The 16,800-nt window shown below is 46.0% G+C and overlaps 2 protein-coding genes across 3 annotated transcripts in view; one reads left to right on the top strand and one right to left on the bottom strand.

The window, feature by feature from the left end:
- The window catches only part of LOC119138047 (transformation/transcription domain-associated protein), a 40,024-nt gene extending 28,098 nt beyond the window's left edge, over positions 1-11,926 (bottom strand). Inside the window, 35 exon segments of the mRNA XM_037277746.1 lie at positions 5-124; positions 1,462-1,493; positions 1,496-1,529; positions 1,636-1,760; positions 1,763-1,805; positions 2,566-2,684; positions 2,788-2,823; positions 2,826-2,883; positions 2,966-3,127; positions 3,195-3,455; positions 3,526-3,723; positions 3,783-4,000; positions 4,081-4,280; positions 5,186-5,337; positions 5,454-5,654; positions 5,721-5,977; positions 6,046-6,211; positions 6,287-6,478; positions 6,552-6,746; positions 6,837-6,934; positions 7,003-7,339; positions 7,405-7,639; positions 8,098-8,176; positions 8,282-8,420; positions 8,491-8,587; positions 9,097-9,185; positions 9,448-9,525; positions 9,739-9,864; positions 9,941-9,997; positions 10,164-10,247; positions 10,381-10,485; positions 10,548-10,658; positions 10,741-10,790; positions 11,096-11,289; positions 11,844-11,926. Of these exon segments, the coding sequence (XP_037133641.1) occupies positions 5-124; positions 1,462-1,493; positions 1,496-1,529; positions 1,636-1,760; positions 1,763-1,805; positions 2,566-2,684; positions 2,788-2,823; positions 2,826-2,883; positions 2,966-3,127; positions 3,195-3,455; positions 3,526-3,723; positions 3,783-4,000; positions 4,081-4,280; positions 5,186-5,337; positions 5,454-5,654; positions 5,721-5,977; positions 6,046-6,211; positions 6,287-6,478; positions 6,552-6,746; positions 6,837-6,934; positions 7,003-7,339; positions 7,405-7,639; positions 8,098-8,176; positions 8,282-8,420; positions 8,491-8,587; positions 9,097-9,185; positions 9,448-9,525; positions 9,739-9,864; positions 9,941-9,997; positions 10,164-10,247; positions 10,381-10,485; positions 10,548-10,658; positions 10,741-10,790; positions 11,096-11,195 (4,554 nt within the window). The 5' untranslated portion in view covers positions 11,196-11,289; positions 11,844-11,926.
- A 2,169-nt stretch (positions 11,927-14,095) lies between these two features.
- nptx2b (neuronal pentraxin IIb) lies at positions 14,096-16,683 on the top strand. Of its 2 annotated transcripts, none has more exons than XM_037277876.1 (5): positions 14,096-14,801; positions 14,883-15,087; positions 15,180-15,424; positions 15,483-15,662; positions 15,725-16,683. In XM_037277876.1, exons 1-5 carry the CDS (start codon positions 14,361-14,363, stop codon positions 15,962-15,964), a joined length of 1,311 nt encoding a protein of 436 aa, XP_037133771.1. In that variant the 5' UTR covers positions 14,096-14,360; the 3' UTR covers positions 15,965-16,683. The 2 variants fall into 2 exon arrangements, with proteins under 2 accessions (XP_037133771.1, XP_037133769.1); XM_037277874.1 differs by having other exon boundaries at positions 14,883-15,102.
- The last annotated feature ends 117 nt before the right edge of the window (positions 16,684-16,800 follow it).

Here is a 16,800-nt window from a genome sequence, read left to right as displayed (position 1 = left end):
TTACTTCGATCAGCATGGCCCTCTCAGTCTTCATGACCACCTCCAGCAGAGGTTTGACTAGCGTCTGAGGTGCGGCGGGGATCAGGTGGAAAAGGTTAATGATGGCAGAACAGATCTTCATCTCCTACAAAAAAACAAGTCAGACACAAGCAGAGGGGAGTAAATCAAAGAATCGGGGAAATGTCAGCTCAGGAAAGAATTTATTTCGGATGAGAAGCCACTGTGGGGAAAAAAATACAAGGATGAATTTTAGTCAAATGAAAAATGCATTTTGCGTCAATTAGTAAAAGAACTTCGACGGGGACAGACAGTCAAATGAGTTACAGAATTACAAAGCCACGGCAAACAAACACTTTAGGGACATCGAGTGTATTGATTCTTTAAAAACCACTGTCGTCGGCATCTCGGGAGGTGCAGTTGTCAGTGAGGCTTTCAAAAAGACCAAAAATGTGAGAAGAGCTGACATGACAGTGTCTGCAGACAATGACAAACACATGGAACAAAAAAACAAAACAAAGAAACAACAAAAGGGCAACTTTCACGAGCACAACATTGGCTCAAGGAAGCTTCAAAACGTCACCAACAGAGGGCGCGCTACCAGGTCGCATCTCACCTCAAAGCCCTCCAATGCAGGCTGTACCAAAACGGGAGACAATGATCAGATAAGACAAGTTGATAGTCAAATGAATGGTTGGCCAGCTACAACCTTGACATTCGACCTTAGGAACAACTTTTAGTGAGCGGAGCACACAAACTAAACCCACATTTGGAGGTAAAAGGTCACAAATTAAACTATTTCATCCCCTTCGAGTGTTATCAGGCTCGGCTAATTGACCCACGTGACCCCTGGCTTTACTGCGACTTCACAGCTCACTGTCAACTGACACCAGGGGGGGGGGGGGGGGGGGGGGGGGGGGGGGGGGGGGGGGGGGGGGGGGGGGGGGGGGGGGGGGGGGGGGGGGGGGGGGGGGGGGGGGGGGGGGGGGGGGGGGGGTGGGGGGGGGGGGGGGGGGGGGGGGGGGGGGGGGGGGGGGGGGGGGGGGGGGGGGGTGGGGATAAAGGGCTAATTTGCATGTGATTATGCAAAGCATTTTGAGGTGGGGAAGTTGTAACTCTTGTGCAATAAAAGGTCGAAATGGTTTTACTTCCATAAGAGGGCGACTGTTTTTACATGCTCTCGCCTTTTCTTTGCCTTTACAAGGTTATCTATCTGTCAGGATGATAAGAGGAGACGCCGCGCCGCGCCGTGCCTACCCGCCGCCTTGGCGCCTAATTAATCATTGATTGTAATATGGCCACTCACACCCATCTGGGAGGCGGCCACGCAGAGGATGTTTTACGACAAGCGACTTAAGTTTCGACGGATTCCAACCGAATCTCAACTGAGGTACATCAACACGTCAGGGCGCCTGCGGAATTGTTTTACAGTGTACGTGGCGTCACTTGAGCGCCGATACTCACACTTCCGTCGCTGCGCTGGCCTCCCTTGTGTTTATTACAAACCCCTCCATCCACTTCTCGCAGTGTTGCTGGCGAGACGGAAAAACCAAAAAAGATGAGACGACGTGGGCAGCAGAAAGACAACATGGAATAAAGAGAATAAAAATGTGCGGTAAGAAACAGAATGTTCCTTACCATCATTTGATCACAGAACTTGTCATTGAAGGAGTTGGGGAAGAGTCGCGTGACAGAGGTCAGCCGGTTGACCACGTTGAGCGTGAGCTGCGGTAGTCCGCCCAGCATCATAAGCAGAGGCCGCAGTGAGTGTGGATCTGGTCCACTTCGATGGTGGCGCCCTCCAGGAACTATAAAGAAAAACACAGGGCGGGATTTATCGTTTCGGGGAACTCCACGAGTCCGTACGATAAGATACGTGGAGTGTGTGACGGGTTCTCTAACTGTCCGGACAAAAGTAGGCTGGCCCGGTTGCAAACAAGCACACAACAACATCGATGAAACACACAACACACACACACACACACACACACAGACGAGAGAAAGCCCATTCATTTTCCTCTCAGTGGAGAGAACAAACACTCCATCCTGTATTGATCGGGGCCACAGCAATGCTCATTAGTGCTATCAGGGCAAAGATGAAAGAACGAGTGGGGAAGGGGCGGGTGGCGGCGGGGTGGTCACGGGATAAAGACGATGGCGGTAAAGACACAAAATGAAGGGCACGGAAATTGAAGGAAAAGGGGACAAAGAGCATCTAGGTGAATGGATTGGGTCTTCGTGGGATGGATCGATTGATAAATAGAGGCCAGGCTGGTTCGCTCAGTCTGATAAAGCATAGGGAAGTTCAGATGATTAATAAATGATCTCCCGCGTTTGAAATGTCATGAGCGCGCAACGGAGAAGAATCATCGAGATGCGGGAAACCTACTTGAGTCATTAAAAAAAACATGAAAGCGCCTCACAGCTCGAGCAATGTTGTGCGTGAGGGTCTCAAGGTTTTTTCTTTTAAAGGAGGTTTATATTCAATAAGGGTTTGAGCGACTAAAAAAAAAAACTAAAAGCGTATAATCCTGACAAATGAGGCGGAGATTTTTTTTCTGTACTGACCTTCCTCATGCACGCCTCCCCTGCTTCCTGAAGCTCACTGTTGGTAGAGTTGAGGCCTTGAACAAGGCGGCGATTATCTTCTCTGGACTGCGGCAAGTAGTTGCAGGCAGCCAATGCATCTAAGAAGGGAGCATTAAAAAAAAATAGACCTCCAAACTTTTTTGCAGCCCGGTCGACTGGACGGCTAATTGGTTGAACCCGCTTCAAGAGGACATGACTCACTGAGAGCAGCAATGCGCAGCGGCACCAGAGACGGAGGCTCTTGTAACATGGCAGCTTCATCAGCGCCGCGTCGTCCGCCTCACACAAGTTCAGCAGCTGAAGACAGAAGAGCAAAACAAGGTTGAAGTATAGCGAAAAAAAATAATAATAATAGGTGTAGCGCTGCCATGTTGCATACCTCGGTATAGAAAACCTTGTGCTCCATGACATTGAGGTCCATGGTGAAGAGGCGTGGCTGCAGGGTGGTGCAGAAGGTGTTGCCTTCCATCAAGCCAATCTGGGCGTTTGCAGGTTGGTGGCGCAGAAGATGCTTCTTGGGTGGAACCATATCTTGCAAAACCTGATGAGAACCAACGACCAACGATTCGCATCTGAACTCAGGATTTGATTGGTCATCCAACGTTTACCTCCTTGTGTGGCTCCATGATGACAGTGACGCTCTTGCCAGTGACCTGGGCCAGCACCTGCAGTGAATGCATGGCCTGCTTTCTGACAGTGGAGTTGGGGGAGGTCACTTCTCGAACCAGGTCGTGCGTCACCATGTGGAAAGATTTGTCTTGGGCGGTTAGGAGTTCTTCGCTTTTTTCTTCATCCTTCAATGGAGTGGCGCAGCGGACCAGCAGCTGCTCCAGGGTTGTCTTTGCCATGGCGACAGCGCCATTTGACACCTGGGTCAAAAGGGCCGATTCAAAAAGTTGAGCGATTCAGAATTGGCTAACTAAACTCATTGAAGCTCACCTCTCCTGTGAGGTCCATCATTACAAAAAGCAGGGCCTTGAGAAAAGTAAGCTGGTTTTGTAGAACCCAGATAAGAGGCAGCCTTTCCATCAGGAACTTGATGGACACCACGCCACCGAGCTTGGCATACCAAGCCTGCTCATAGCAGCAGGCGCACAGACGCTCCACAATGTATGAGAACAAGGGAAGCTGACATGCCTGCAAATGGAGCAAAATTTAGTCACTAGATTTCGTGACGCCTGGAAAAATGGACTCACCCTCTCCTTGGATCCAAGGATGATGCTGGCCACGTCAAAGATGACGGCCAGGGCCACCTCGCCGATTTTACACAGTTCCTTTTCCTCGTAGGCCATGCAGATGGCTATGGCGTCGATCAGAACCAGTGGATCCATGCCCTTTGACCCGTTCTCTTCGCTGTGGAACATAGCCGTGCTGGGTTGACTGCCGAGCTGGTAGCACGGCAGCAGGAACGGACCTGCGTCAAACGGAAATCCACAAATGAATTTTAAATGATCCTAATAATGGGGGGAAAAAAAAAGGCAATATTTGTCTCACCACACTGCTGAGCCACGGCAACCATGGTGTAGTGGCGAATCAAGCTGGCGACAAAAGGTAGCGCACTGGGCCTCAGGTCTTTTATCACGGCCGACATGAATGCTCCGGTCAAGGCCTGTTCAAAAGTTCTGCGGGCAGGCGTGTCTTGTGCCTTGTAGCGGTGAGAGATAATAACGTTGGGGATCCACTTCTCGGTAAAGCTGGAGGGAATAAAAACAAGATTGACTCCACTCTCCATTTACTGGGCTGACTGTGATATTAAGATGTTCTCAAATGTAGGATTATCATCATAAAACATTTGCCATTAAAGGAGCATTTTACCGTTTTATTTGTTTAGCAAATTGTCAAGTCAATAAGCACATTTTTATATGAAAGGCTTTCGATTTGCATTTTTGTCCTATTTTCCGCAGCTCTGTTGGTATTTGTTATTTACAACAGCTCAAGGCAACAATGCCGCCGTGTTATTGAGCAGCTGTTTTTCCTCGTGCTTGAGCTTGTGTTTTATAACGCCGCACGCCGGGGTAGACCTGATGGATCGCTTCATCTAATTATTGTTATTTAAAAGGCTGCGACCGGAGGTGGAAGGGGGTCTAGTGAGCAAAGGGGACAAAAGCGGAAGTGGCGGCGGGCGACTGCCAGAACGTCCGATCAATTGGCCTTTTGTCAATCACGGGCGGGTTACCACGGCGACCTTACTGTGTTCTCACAAAGGCTATATTTAAAGTCATCTCATGAGCGTAAATGAATGGAGAAGAAAAGCAGAGAGAATCGTTCACGAGGGAGGACAAATCAAGATGTCTGACAGTCCCCCCGCCCCCGATCATAACTGACACACTTCATTACCCCGGCAGAGCGTGCACACGGACACACTTGTCTTTCTGCGTGAGCGTAAGTGCGCCTGTAATGAAAGGAGAGCAAAAGGGCCAGGATGTAGCATAAACAGACGGAAGAAAGTCAATTAGCCCCTGCCCGGAATCAATGACGCTAATGTGACTAAGCCATCCCACCGGCACCCCTTCGGTGTCTGTGAGCTCCTGCTCGTTTTCAACGAGAGCCTGCGTTGAGGATCAACATGACATGTCCGCCCGTCTTGCGACATGCTTACTTGGGATGAGAGAGAAGCTGGTACAGAGCGTGTTTGTTATCGTCCAGACTGGTCATGGCCACCAGGAAGCACTTGATGACCTCCCACGCCTGTCGTCGGTAGTAGGGCTCTGTGTTGGCACTCTTAAGACAGTCGAGGGCTGTCTCGATAGCCTGGAATGGAATACGGCACACACACACAAAAATTGAACAGCCCCAATTAATCGATGGAATAATCAATCCCAAAAAAGATTCGATCATGGGAGCCGTAGCTGGCAGCGTGGTCTTACCTTCTCCATCGGGAGCTGAATGGAGGCTTTGCAGTCGGTGAACTCGGCCTTGATGCTGGGCCCTTGAACCTCGGTCACCACGTAATGCAGCCTCTGAGACTCCTTCAGCATCTTCCTGTTGCTGCCGCCAAACTTCCCCAAGACCCGGTAGGCTACGTGGGAGATGGTCTCGGCCGGGTTCCGAAGGGTCCGCCACAAAGCCTTGGAAGACAAACGCAATGCTTAACATCTCCTTTGAAATTCGGTTTATTCTGTAAAAGCGCCTACCTGCATGAGCTCAGCCCTGACAGGCTGAATATGGTCATACAAGAAGTCCGGCTGGAGGTTGTCCACGCAAAGCTCTAAAGTACGAAGACCCTGGCTCACTAAAGTCTGAGAGCCATTCAGGGCTGACACCAGTGGATCCATGAGCATGGGCAAATATGGCAGCAGAGAGCTCAGGCGCACCGGCACGGTCAAGCACAGCTCCACAAAGAGGTCCTTCATGTGCTGCTTGTGAAGGCCACTCTGCAGCATGTTCAGACCTAAAGCGGGAAAAGTCCACACGGGTGAGTTGCGGAAACGTGGCAGAGATTCGATTTGAGAGTTGCACCTTGGAGCAGATTGGGTAGAAGCGGGAGGAACTCTTGGTAGAGAAGGTCATGGCTTCCGCCACCGATGGAGCGGAAGAGTGCCCGTAGGAACAGGAAGTAGTTGTACGGCTCCTTCGCTGACTGGGCCAGTTCCATTGAGCTGTTTACTATCTTGTGAAGGTGCGGCTGAGGAAAAAGGAAGTATTTGATGACTTATGTGAAACCAAAATATAGATATGAACCAATTGTGTGGCAACTTACTTTGAGCATCTGTTCATTCTCGGCCGCAAAAAGCGACACGGATCCAAAGACCAGTTTAAAGAGCTTGAGGTAGAGATTGGAGAGCTCCACATTGGAGCCCATTTCGGGTAGTCTTTCCAGAAGGTACTCCACTAAGATGGTGGCGAAGAGAGCCGATGTTGACAAGTTGGCCAGGAATGAGTTGGCCACAATCTGCGGAAGAACCAGATCAATTGAACAAATAAAATACAAAGGGAAAGATTTGTTGTGTAGTTGCCGTGTGTACCTGGAGAGCATAATTCTTGGAAATCCTCTCCACCATGTAGGGAACGGTTGTTTGGAAAATCTCCTTAAAAGTAAGTGGGTTCATCATGGTGAAGACCCCAGCAAAGTGCTCCAGAACTTCCTTCTCTTCCTTCATGCGGACCGCTTGGCAGTTAGCCACTCGGATGTATGCTTGCTGGTTATTGGCGACCTGAACCTGAGCATATAAAAAAAAACGGATTCATTTCCTTCTTTCTAGAAAACTGCACGGAGGTTCTTGCCAAATTCAGCAATTCTCTCGTGATACCTGATAGATGTCCAAAGCCTGCATGGCGTACTTGACCAACTTTATGTAGATCTGCGTTTCCTTTGGCTGAAGCTGCTTGTTTGGTATGAACTGCGCCTCTGTTTGAAAAGAAAAAAATTCCACAGGTTTAACAATTTATCATCACGATTGATTTTCATCGCCTTACCTCCAGGGGCCTTGCATGAGGTGATGCCCCACGTGATGGTTTTCACGCCGCACACCAGAGTCTTGACTAAACTGCGGCAGTCTGACACTTGAAACGTCTGCTTGTCCTCCTTCTCGCCTTGCCGGTCGAAGGCGGTCGCGGGGGGCTGCGGTGCGCTGGCGACGGGCGTGGGAGGAGCGGGAGGCGGGATGGCGGGCGTGATGGATGGAGTGGGCGTGGCCGGTACACCTGGTAGTACTCCCGGCTCCACCACGCCCATTTCCGACTGAGGTTTGCACTTTTTGAAGATGGAAACCAGCTGGTAGCGTGCGATGGTGTGAAATTTCAGCACAAACACCTGATAAAGCAGAAATGACTTTCAACGTTCAGAAAAGCCACTGCGGGAAAACCAAGCTCGGCTACCTCCAGCATCCTCATGAGGATGTCCCGCCCGTTGCCGTTCTCCTGCTCGGACTTGGAGCGAATGCAGTCCACCAGGTTGAGCAAAAGCTTGCAGGACATGGTCTGAATGTTACTCGGAAGTGACTCGTCGTCGATGTTCTTGGCAAACAGCTGCACGGCCAAGGACAGATCCGTCAGGGGCAGGTTCTGACGGACGTGGTGGACGAGGTCTGCGAGTGTGCTGTAGGCCAAAGGTCTGAAAACAAAAGTGATGATGATACAGGAATGAATTTCATTTTAGGAGCTGTGAGAAACGTGCCAAGTGATAACGGAACGCAGTGAGCTGTTTCTGAAAGGCGACGACAGTTACGGAGACTATGCAAATGGCCCCTGTCCGGGAAAAAGAGCGAGAAGGTGAGCTAATGAGTGACAATGATATTCCCGCCAGCTCTTGCGCACTGCTAATTTGAAATGACAGATCACTGAAGTGGCGAGGGTGGGGTGGCAGGTCAAAGAGTGGTGGTGGTGGTGGGGGGGGTCGGCCCTCGGGAGCCGCGGGTGTACATGACAATCTGACAGACGGATCTCAGATGCGGTCAGAGCTCTGAGAGATGTGCCTCATTAAGATGCAAAGGACTCGGAGCTGTCAGAGCAATCGTCCACTAAACAAGGAGATGATTGTGATAGATGCGCACTCGGGGGAGGGAAACTTACCGAAGAGTTTCCCGGGCGGTGTAACCCGAGCCAATGAGGATAGATTCATCAAAGAGTTTATCCATGCAAGGTATAAACTCTGCAAAAAAAAAAAAAAAAAACTTACAGGCAACCCTTCCACCAAGTGACAAAAAAATAATTTCACATGCTAACTGCAAAGTGTTTGTTTTCGTAGGGCACATACGGTTGCGTAGTTCGGTGGTGAGAATATGTTTGGCGGCGATGAGCAGCTCCTTGCGGAGGTGAGCCGTCTCCGAGGGGCAGTTGGTGAGCAGCTGGAGCATGCCCTTCACCATCTGCTGGGAATATTTCCCTACCAGCTCCTGACGAGTTGGAAACACACATTTTAAAATGAAAAGGATATATTTTTTACAACTGAATGAATATCAATACCTGGTAGATTCGAATGATGTAAGCCAAGAAGGAGAGCGTCTTGATCTGTGCGGCGATAAAATCTGCGTACAGCTCCTTGTTATAAAGCTTGTGTTGCCTGCAAAGAAAAAAAAAAAAAAACACACAAGTCAATTCCTCCTCCTCGACACCTCCTGCAGTAGGTGACAATTAATGGCGGGTAAAATGAGGATCTACATATGGGATTCAATTCTACATGCATGACTTATTCATTTGTGTGGCAGCTGTTACTGCGGCTCCCAAAGAAACTTTCTCCGTACCTGCCACAGATTCCCGAGGTTTGTTGTTCCTTAATTAACTCTGCTCCATTTCCCTTCCTATTCCCGACGTCTAATGCAACCCATCTTCTCACGCTCAAATTTCACCTCCCGCTAAGCCAATTTCCACTATTTTAACTTTCCTAAATGGAATGGAAACGGATTTAGCGACACCATCAAAAAAAAAAAAAACTTCTGCCAGGCAGAAGAGATGAAGGGGGGAGGTACCATTCTATTAAGTGTGCCGCAATCTCATTCAGAAGGCCATAAAATGAAAATTAATTTAGTTAGTGGGGGTGTTGGAATTTCTGTTTGGGCAAATGGATGTTACCTGGCTTGTGGAGACACCTGCAGCATGATGGTGCTCATGATGAGGGGCACAAACTCTGACACCACGTTGTGAATATTCAGCTTGTAGAGCTGTGAAGAAAGAAAAAAAAAAAAAAGATGATCATAATACAGCCACACAATTACAGATAAGGTGATTTTATTCAAGGGATTAACAAGCATTTGGGGAGGATATGAATATTTTCAATCCACTCACACCTCTCCCGACTCCAATTATCCCAAAAAACGCAAATGACTCAATCAAGCTTCAATATCCTTGAATAAATAGCACTTTATTTTTTTTTTATCTCCCGTCGGGGGAGGAAAAAAATACCCAAGTTTTCATTTCACTCACCTGATACATCAGCACTACGATGAGTGGCAGTTCTGCAAGCACTTTGAGAGACAGCGATCCTCTTGGGATGATGGTGTGCTACAAACAGAGCGTGGAAATGACTTCATCATTTGAATCAAAATGAGCCACACAAAATGTTAAATTCATCAGGTATCAACCAAACGTCAGCTTCAGACATGAGGATTCATATATCTAAATTACAAAAGGCTGCCGATGTGGAGCACTGCTGCCATCTAGCGCTTGGAAGCGGTAGTTGTGAACTACTCAACCGGGAATGAGCGTTGCGATTACCGTTCGCGTTTCACTGTCTTCTCTCTCGGGCGCTGTCTTCACTAACACGGAGGTGATCATCCCGACCATTTCCGGGGAGGGCACCGTGTTCTCAGCAATCACCTGAGGATTCTCAAAGTACCGGGCCTAGTGGATGCAGCGCAACATAATAAATGGCGGTGCGCTGTATAAATGGGTGTAATTAAATCAAGCAAATACTCACGACGACTTTTGGGAGGTCTTTGTAAATCTGCTTCACAAAGTCCAAGAAGTGATGAATCTAAAAAGATATTAAAAAAAAAAAAAGATCTATTTTTTTTTTTTTTTCACTGTAAAATAGTACAATTTTTTTCAATTATTTTACTATTACAAAGTTACAAACCAGATGCCTACTAAATAATCCCCCAGAAATAAATCTAAGAAATTGTGCTAAAAATAAAACTCACCTCTTGTGAGATTGGAGGACGAAATTGTTTGTGTAGCTCGATTATAATCCGAAGGCATATCAGCACATTTTCCTCACTTTCAATCTAAAAACAGAAAAAAAGTGACAAAAAATTCATATTCAAGCTGATGTAAAATAAGAGCAAGCGTTATGCAATTTGTTTTAGATTAAAGACACATGATGCAAAGAGTTTCTAAAGAATTTAAAAGCAGCCTTACTTCCAAGAAGCGAAACATAACGGACAGGATGTTCTTGGTGTGCGGTCGAAGGTGTTCGTTTGTGGGAATGCGGTGGATGATTTCCAGCACCAGCTTCCTTAATTGCTACAGCGACAAAACAGTGTCACGTAATAAAATGCCACACAGTGTTCCGGGAATGTCCATACCTGTGTTGGCTTTTCTTGTAGAAACTGCACCTCTCCATCCTGAAGAAAGGTGAGGAAGCGCGGGATGATGTGCTCCAGGAAGGTGGAGTACTGAGGCGAGGAGGTCACATTCTGAAATGACAAAACATAACAATATAATGTATTTAGGGGGAAAAAAAATAAATAATAATTGCCTGCCATGTGTCAAACTCACCTCAAAGTTCTCACTGACTTCCTGCATCATCTTGAGCTTGGTCTCATCAGCTGGAAGATAAGAAACAATTAATCCAATTCGTTAACTACAATTTCATACTCCTTCCTTCCCCATAGGTTTAGCAGGGGGCTCTCAGATCTTATCAGTTTAACTTTCATTGCCAGTTTGGTCAAAAAAAAGGTACACACACTCTCTCTCTCTCTCTCGCACACGCACGTTTGGACAAACATGCACTCTCACATACATGTACCTTTGACTGGACTAAAGCGTATCGCTCTCATCATTGCCCATGCCAAACATGCGTGCCTTTTATGTGCCCATCTATTATATTAACTGCTAAGACCAATGAACGTACGTGTGTTTGTGTCAGTGAGCGCCGCCACAAACTGCAGGTACTTTTTCATCAGCGTGGTCTGGTCCACCACGGTGGGACTGGGAGCTGGCCCAAAGGCCATAGTGGAAGTTGGAACAGACAGCGAGACACCGAAGGGGAACGTGACAGACTATAAAGTCTGCACGGACCTCAGTTTTTGTTCATGTTGTGTTGACCTGCAGAAAGAAAAAAAAAGAAAAGGAGGGGTTAAAAGTACCTGGTAGAAATCTAAACACGCTGGTCCTGTAACATCGCCAAAAAGATGAAAGCCTTTTTAGTCTTCTGTGAGGATTCCCCCAAACCAAAAAAGTTCAAGAAATCAATTAGTTTCGGAAATAACAGTAAGCAATTTTGCATTCAAAACACAGGCGCTTAATGATGACGTCACATCGCGCGCCGGTTAGCACAATTCTGTCACACTCAAGTAGAATTTTTGAATTAAATACTTGCCATACCCACGTCAAAATTCGAATGTGCTTTCAGGGTAGGCGTTTAAGTATTTTTTATTCCAATCACAATGCAATACTTATTGAGCAACATAAATTAGCATTCGCCCCCAATTAGCTTGATGAAGAAAGAGCTCTTTGACGTTGTTAAACTGTTTAGGAGAAATATATATTTTACAACAAAGATATGAACCCCAAGCATCCAAAACCAAAATCCCTACTGGTTGCAGAAGAAAAAACAATTACCCATAAGTTTATCAAAAACAGAGAAAACATTATCTTACCTTGTCCGATTTAAAAAGAGCGAGTCTGCAGACAGCACTGCGCTGCCCCTCTGAGCACACTGAGCAGCATGGATGTGAATGATATCCCTCCGCACATCACGTTCAGAATGCAGATATTTTACATATATTGGCAACAAATTTATAGTTTATTTGTGATTTAACAATACATTTTTATTATTTGTATCCAGTTTTTTCAAACAATGTTAGAGGTATTCTATAACATATGATATTCTAGTGCAAATGGAAGGATATAGTCCTAAAGGCGGGTGGGATAAGACCATCGTTTTCGATGGTTTTGTCGCGACTGTATGGTGGCCGCAAAAGGACTTAATTCTGTATGCGCGAAATCCTATTCCGCCTTTAATGTTAATAAAGCTCTAAATACGGAACTACTACGGAGCTGTTCCTAGTATTGAGTGCACAAAATAGTTCACTACAAATTTTCCCCACCATATTCAATTTATTATAGCTTTGAAACTTATTTATACGGCATTATTTTCTGGGGTCAAATGCGTAAGGTAAATGACTGAGTGAGCATAAAAGTCCTCCATACGCAATCCATATTTGCATCATCGCAATTTTTAAAAGCCTTTATGTAAATATCATGGTACAATATTAAAAAAACGTGGTATTTTTCTCCCACAAGATGGCAGTATACTAAAGGTTTCGTGCTACCAAGCCTTTACTGACTCAAGGTAGCTCTTACACAGAACAAACATAAAAGTACTCAATAAAATCATCTTGACTCATGCAACATTGGACTTTGAAAAGATGTATAGAGAGAAATAACAAGAAATAATCTTAACTTTTGTCTCATATCATCTCATGATCTGAAACCCAATTGTGTTCAATATACAACAAAAAAAATGGAATTGACCTTGCTGTTGCTAATAGGGGGATATATTCAGATTCACAGTCATAATATAGCAAATGATAACAAAAAAAAAGAGTTTGACACCCACGCTCCACATTGTCCATTGGTATGAATGTGAATGTTTAATAACCAGCAATGAAAAGCTGTTCAGTATCCAAATGCAAGTCATCTTTTCTATTCAGTTCATCTTTGAAACGATCCGCTTTTAAAACCTGGACACCTCATGTTCTTGCTTTTCTGGTGTTATTTCAATGATTGATTCTGGTGGTGTTCTCTTGGCCAGGCTAATGGGGAAAATGATCAAATTGCCTTTGTAATAGCAGTGTTGATTTATCATTAAATACATCGGCCTATCAACCCCCCCTCCCCCTTGTGTCGCTGGTGGGCTTTAATTAGCAGTTGTCTATCAGTTAACCTAATAGCAAGAGGCTTCAGAACACAATATCCCTTTCAACAAATGTCACATAATGTTGATGATAATGCTTGCTTTTCTTTCACACAGTGTTCCCCAGGTAATAATTATCTGCTAGAAGAGATATGTGACAGGCTTATTGCAAGACTTGTTTGTTTCATTAAGGTTTTTTTTTTTTTTTATAAAGGGGTAAAGAAAAAAAACAGCAGCTCCCCATCTATAAAAGACCACTCATGTGTCCATTAGATGTGTTTTCTCATGCCTGTTGACGACCTCTCAGTGCAGCTGGATCACACGTAGCGAGAAGTGCACTCTCCCGTAGACTGACAATACTCTGAAAACCTATTCATGCATCTAAAGCCGTGTTCTTCTTTCATGGTCTGCATAATAAACTGCTCCCTAGCTTACCTCTCCGAGCTCCTCCAGCCCTGTAAGCACCTGCCGGGTGCCTCGAGGGCTAAACGGAGACTCAGAGGCCAGGATCGAGCCTTTGGACTTTGGATTGTTCCTGTTCTGCTACTGTATATTAATTTATGTTTCAATATACTGTTTTCACTGTGGTTGTGCTGTTTCGTTTGGAGGCCAAGTTCAATGCTCAGCAGTATGTCTCCAGTCTGCTCACCGGGATTTATTGACCTTTCACGACCAGGAAGTTAGCTGCTGCTAATTGTTTACGTATTGCATCGTCATTCTTGATATGCCTATGAGAAATTATTCACATATTTAATTTATATGGACAGAAAGAAAAACGGCTGATAAAAAAATCTTGATTTAAATGAATGAATTAAACAAGGTTATTGTGTATCCCTCCTCCCTTGTTTTCCAATAGGCGCCTCGTCATTGCTTAATGAAGTGCTCCAACAGATAAATAAATGTGTCACCCAGCTGGCTGCTGACGTCAGCCTACTACAGCCAATCCCAGGCGTTCTGTAGACACCTTTTTTTGGTAATCCTCTTTCCCTAAAGAGGAGCTGTCCGATCAGTACCCCGCACTCCGCGTCGTTTGCGCCAGGAATAATCCCGCAAACGAGCCCCATTAACCGGGTTTGAACAGACAACTCAGCCTTGAACGGATTTTCACTCTAGTTTGCGCTGTTCGATGTATCAATTTAGTCATTTTGTAAAAATACAACTTCCGTGCGTAAATTGCAACTAGTTACGCACAGACCGAATGGCTTCATAAAGAGTTTCTTTATATTATTACTCGTACCTGAAGGCATCCTCAGCAGGTATGTTTTCACTTTTTTACGGTTTTGTAATGTTTTGTGCGCTAGGCTACCGGCAGCTCGCGGGCGGCCAACCGGACGACGGTAAGCGCTACATTTGCCGAGCAGTGCCCCTCGTCGGTGACACAAGCTGCCCGGTGACCTTATTACCCGAAATCAACGCCGGTGGGCAGGAAGAGGAGCTCCGCAACACGGTCATGCAGCTTCGAGAGACAATTCTGCAGCAGAAAGAAACACTTTCCAAGCAAATCGGCACAATCAACGAGCTAACAACCAAGCTGTCCCTCTGCGCATCAACGACTGATGATAGAAAGTACGAGAAGGGAGCTCAATGGGGAAAAGTGAAGCAAAACACAATGGGAGACGTCCCCAGAGATCCAAATGACACTGTGGAGAATCTCGGGAGAACAATGCAGGGGCTCAAGGACCGGCTGGAGAACCTGGAGGTAAGTTCGGTTTTTAACGTGCGTAAAAGCTGCTACCCGTCCGTGGTCACCTGTGCGCACTTCTTGCTCATCCATCTTTAGCAACAGCAAATGCGGGCCAACATATCCGGCGCCTCGTTCCCCAGCGAGCTGCGTGATTTACTGCAGCGTCGCCTGATCGAGCTGGAAAAACAGCTCCTGAGGAAAGTCAGCAACCTGGAGGAGGAGAAGAGCATGTTGTCCAACGCTACCGCAGCGTACCGACTCAAGACGGAAAGTACGCTCAACGCGCTGGTGGAGAGGATAAGTGAGTTGGAGAAAGGTAATGTGACCCCGGGTAAATGTGATGGATTTTTTTTTTTCTCATAAAATGTATATTGAAAAAAAAAAAATGGACAGGAGGTGAAGATTTCAAAACCCCCGAGCAGTTCAAGATCTCCCTGCCGCAGCGTACAAACTACTTATATGGCCGCATCATCAAGAGTCTCCCGGAGATGTACGCATTCACACTCTGCATGTGGATCAAGTCCAGCGCCACTCCGGGTATCGGAACCCCCTTCTCCTACGGCGTGCCTGGACAAGCCAATGAGATCGTATTGATCGAATGGGGAAATAACCCGATTGAGTTGCTAATCAATGACAAGGTGAGTCATCAGCACTTTTTGAATAACTGTCATTATCTAACAAAGTTGGACCGTGAAGGTTGCAAAGCTGCCCTTGGAAGTTCGTGACGGGAAGTGGCACCATATTTGCATCTCCTGGACCACCAGGGATGGTCAGTGGGAAGCTTATCAAGATGGAGAGAAGCAAGGAGCAGGAGATAACCTGGCAGCATGGCACCCTATTAAACCAGGAGGGGTTATCATCCTGGGTCAAGAGCAGGTACGACTATCAAATTTGTCATAATGTGTCATGATCTACAAAGATGATCCTGTCGTTCCCAGGATGTCGTAGGTGGCCGCTTTGATGCCGGTCAGGCCTTCGTGGGAGAACTGAGTCAAGTCAATATCTGGGACCGGGTTCTGAAGCCAGCCGAAATCCAATCAATGGCCAACTGTACGTCGTACTTGCCGGGTAACGTGATCTCGTGGCTGGCGAGCAATGTGGAGGTTGTTTGGTATAGGAGGGAGCCTTCAATGAGGCCCTGGATATGTGTTCTTGGAGAGTCTGCCTTACTCACCTAAGCACTTAGCATCTGCCTTGTTTTGCTAATTAGCTGCTATTTCATCACATCTTTTATGATTACTGTCAGACAGTTGCGAAAAAAAACATTATAAGTGATCCACATAGCGCTGAATGTGTAAATTAGGTTTTCTCTGTTCTATTTTTTTACTGCCTGGTGTCAAATTTACCGTCTCCCTATTATAACTTTGCCACCTTGAGAGACTTTGAGGTGATGCATCCCAGACGCAGAAGACCCGGAATGGCGTTCACATGTGAGCTGCTGTTGCGTGCCGTTGGGGAGAAAGTAGGAGAGAAGATTAACTCCAAGGTCTGGCTCATGTTATGTCTGTTGCTTAACGGGAAAATCGGCTTGGAGCCAAAATCAATCACATGTTGTATCCTTGATTCATCACCGTGCTTTTTTTTTTTCCTCTCCTTGCCTTGTCCATATGAACAAAAACCTGTTGAATGGTGTTTTGTATTGGTGGCATGATTTGATTGTAAACACTTTTTTATTTATTTTATTGTGTATAGTTACAGCGGATTTTATTCATCATTGTTGGCACTGTTCTAACTGTGAATGTCTACTTTGTAATTTGTGGTATGTATAGTGGTTTACAATGTGCTGCAATGCTTTTGTGTTTATATTCGCGTGGCCTTGATAGGGATTGAAGTGCCAAAAAAAAAGTTGTTTTATATGTCTGAAAATGCCATTAAATAAAAAGAGGTCATGCCTAAATGAATGTTTGAGCTTTTTTTTTTTGTATCAGTGCTGATACATTAAACCGGAATTAGTTAGTGGGAACTGTCAGGTACAATAAAGGACGTGGGTGTGACATAAGTAGCATATAGCGTA

The sequence above is a fragment of the Syngnathus acus genome, chromosome 19 (genome assembly GCF_901709675.1).
Source record: "Syngnathus acus chromosome 19, fSynAcu1.2, whole genome shotgun sequence".
NCBI lineage: Eukaryota > Metazoa > Chordata > Actinopteri > Syngnathiformes > Syngnathidae > Syngnathus > Syngnathus acus.
The sequence above is the reverse complement of the archived record's forward strand: the minus strand, read 5'-3'. Positions and strand labels throughout refer to the sequence as shown.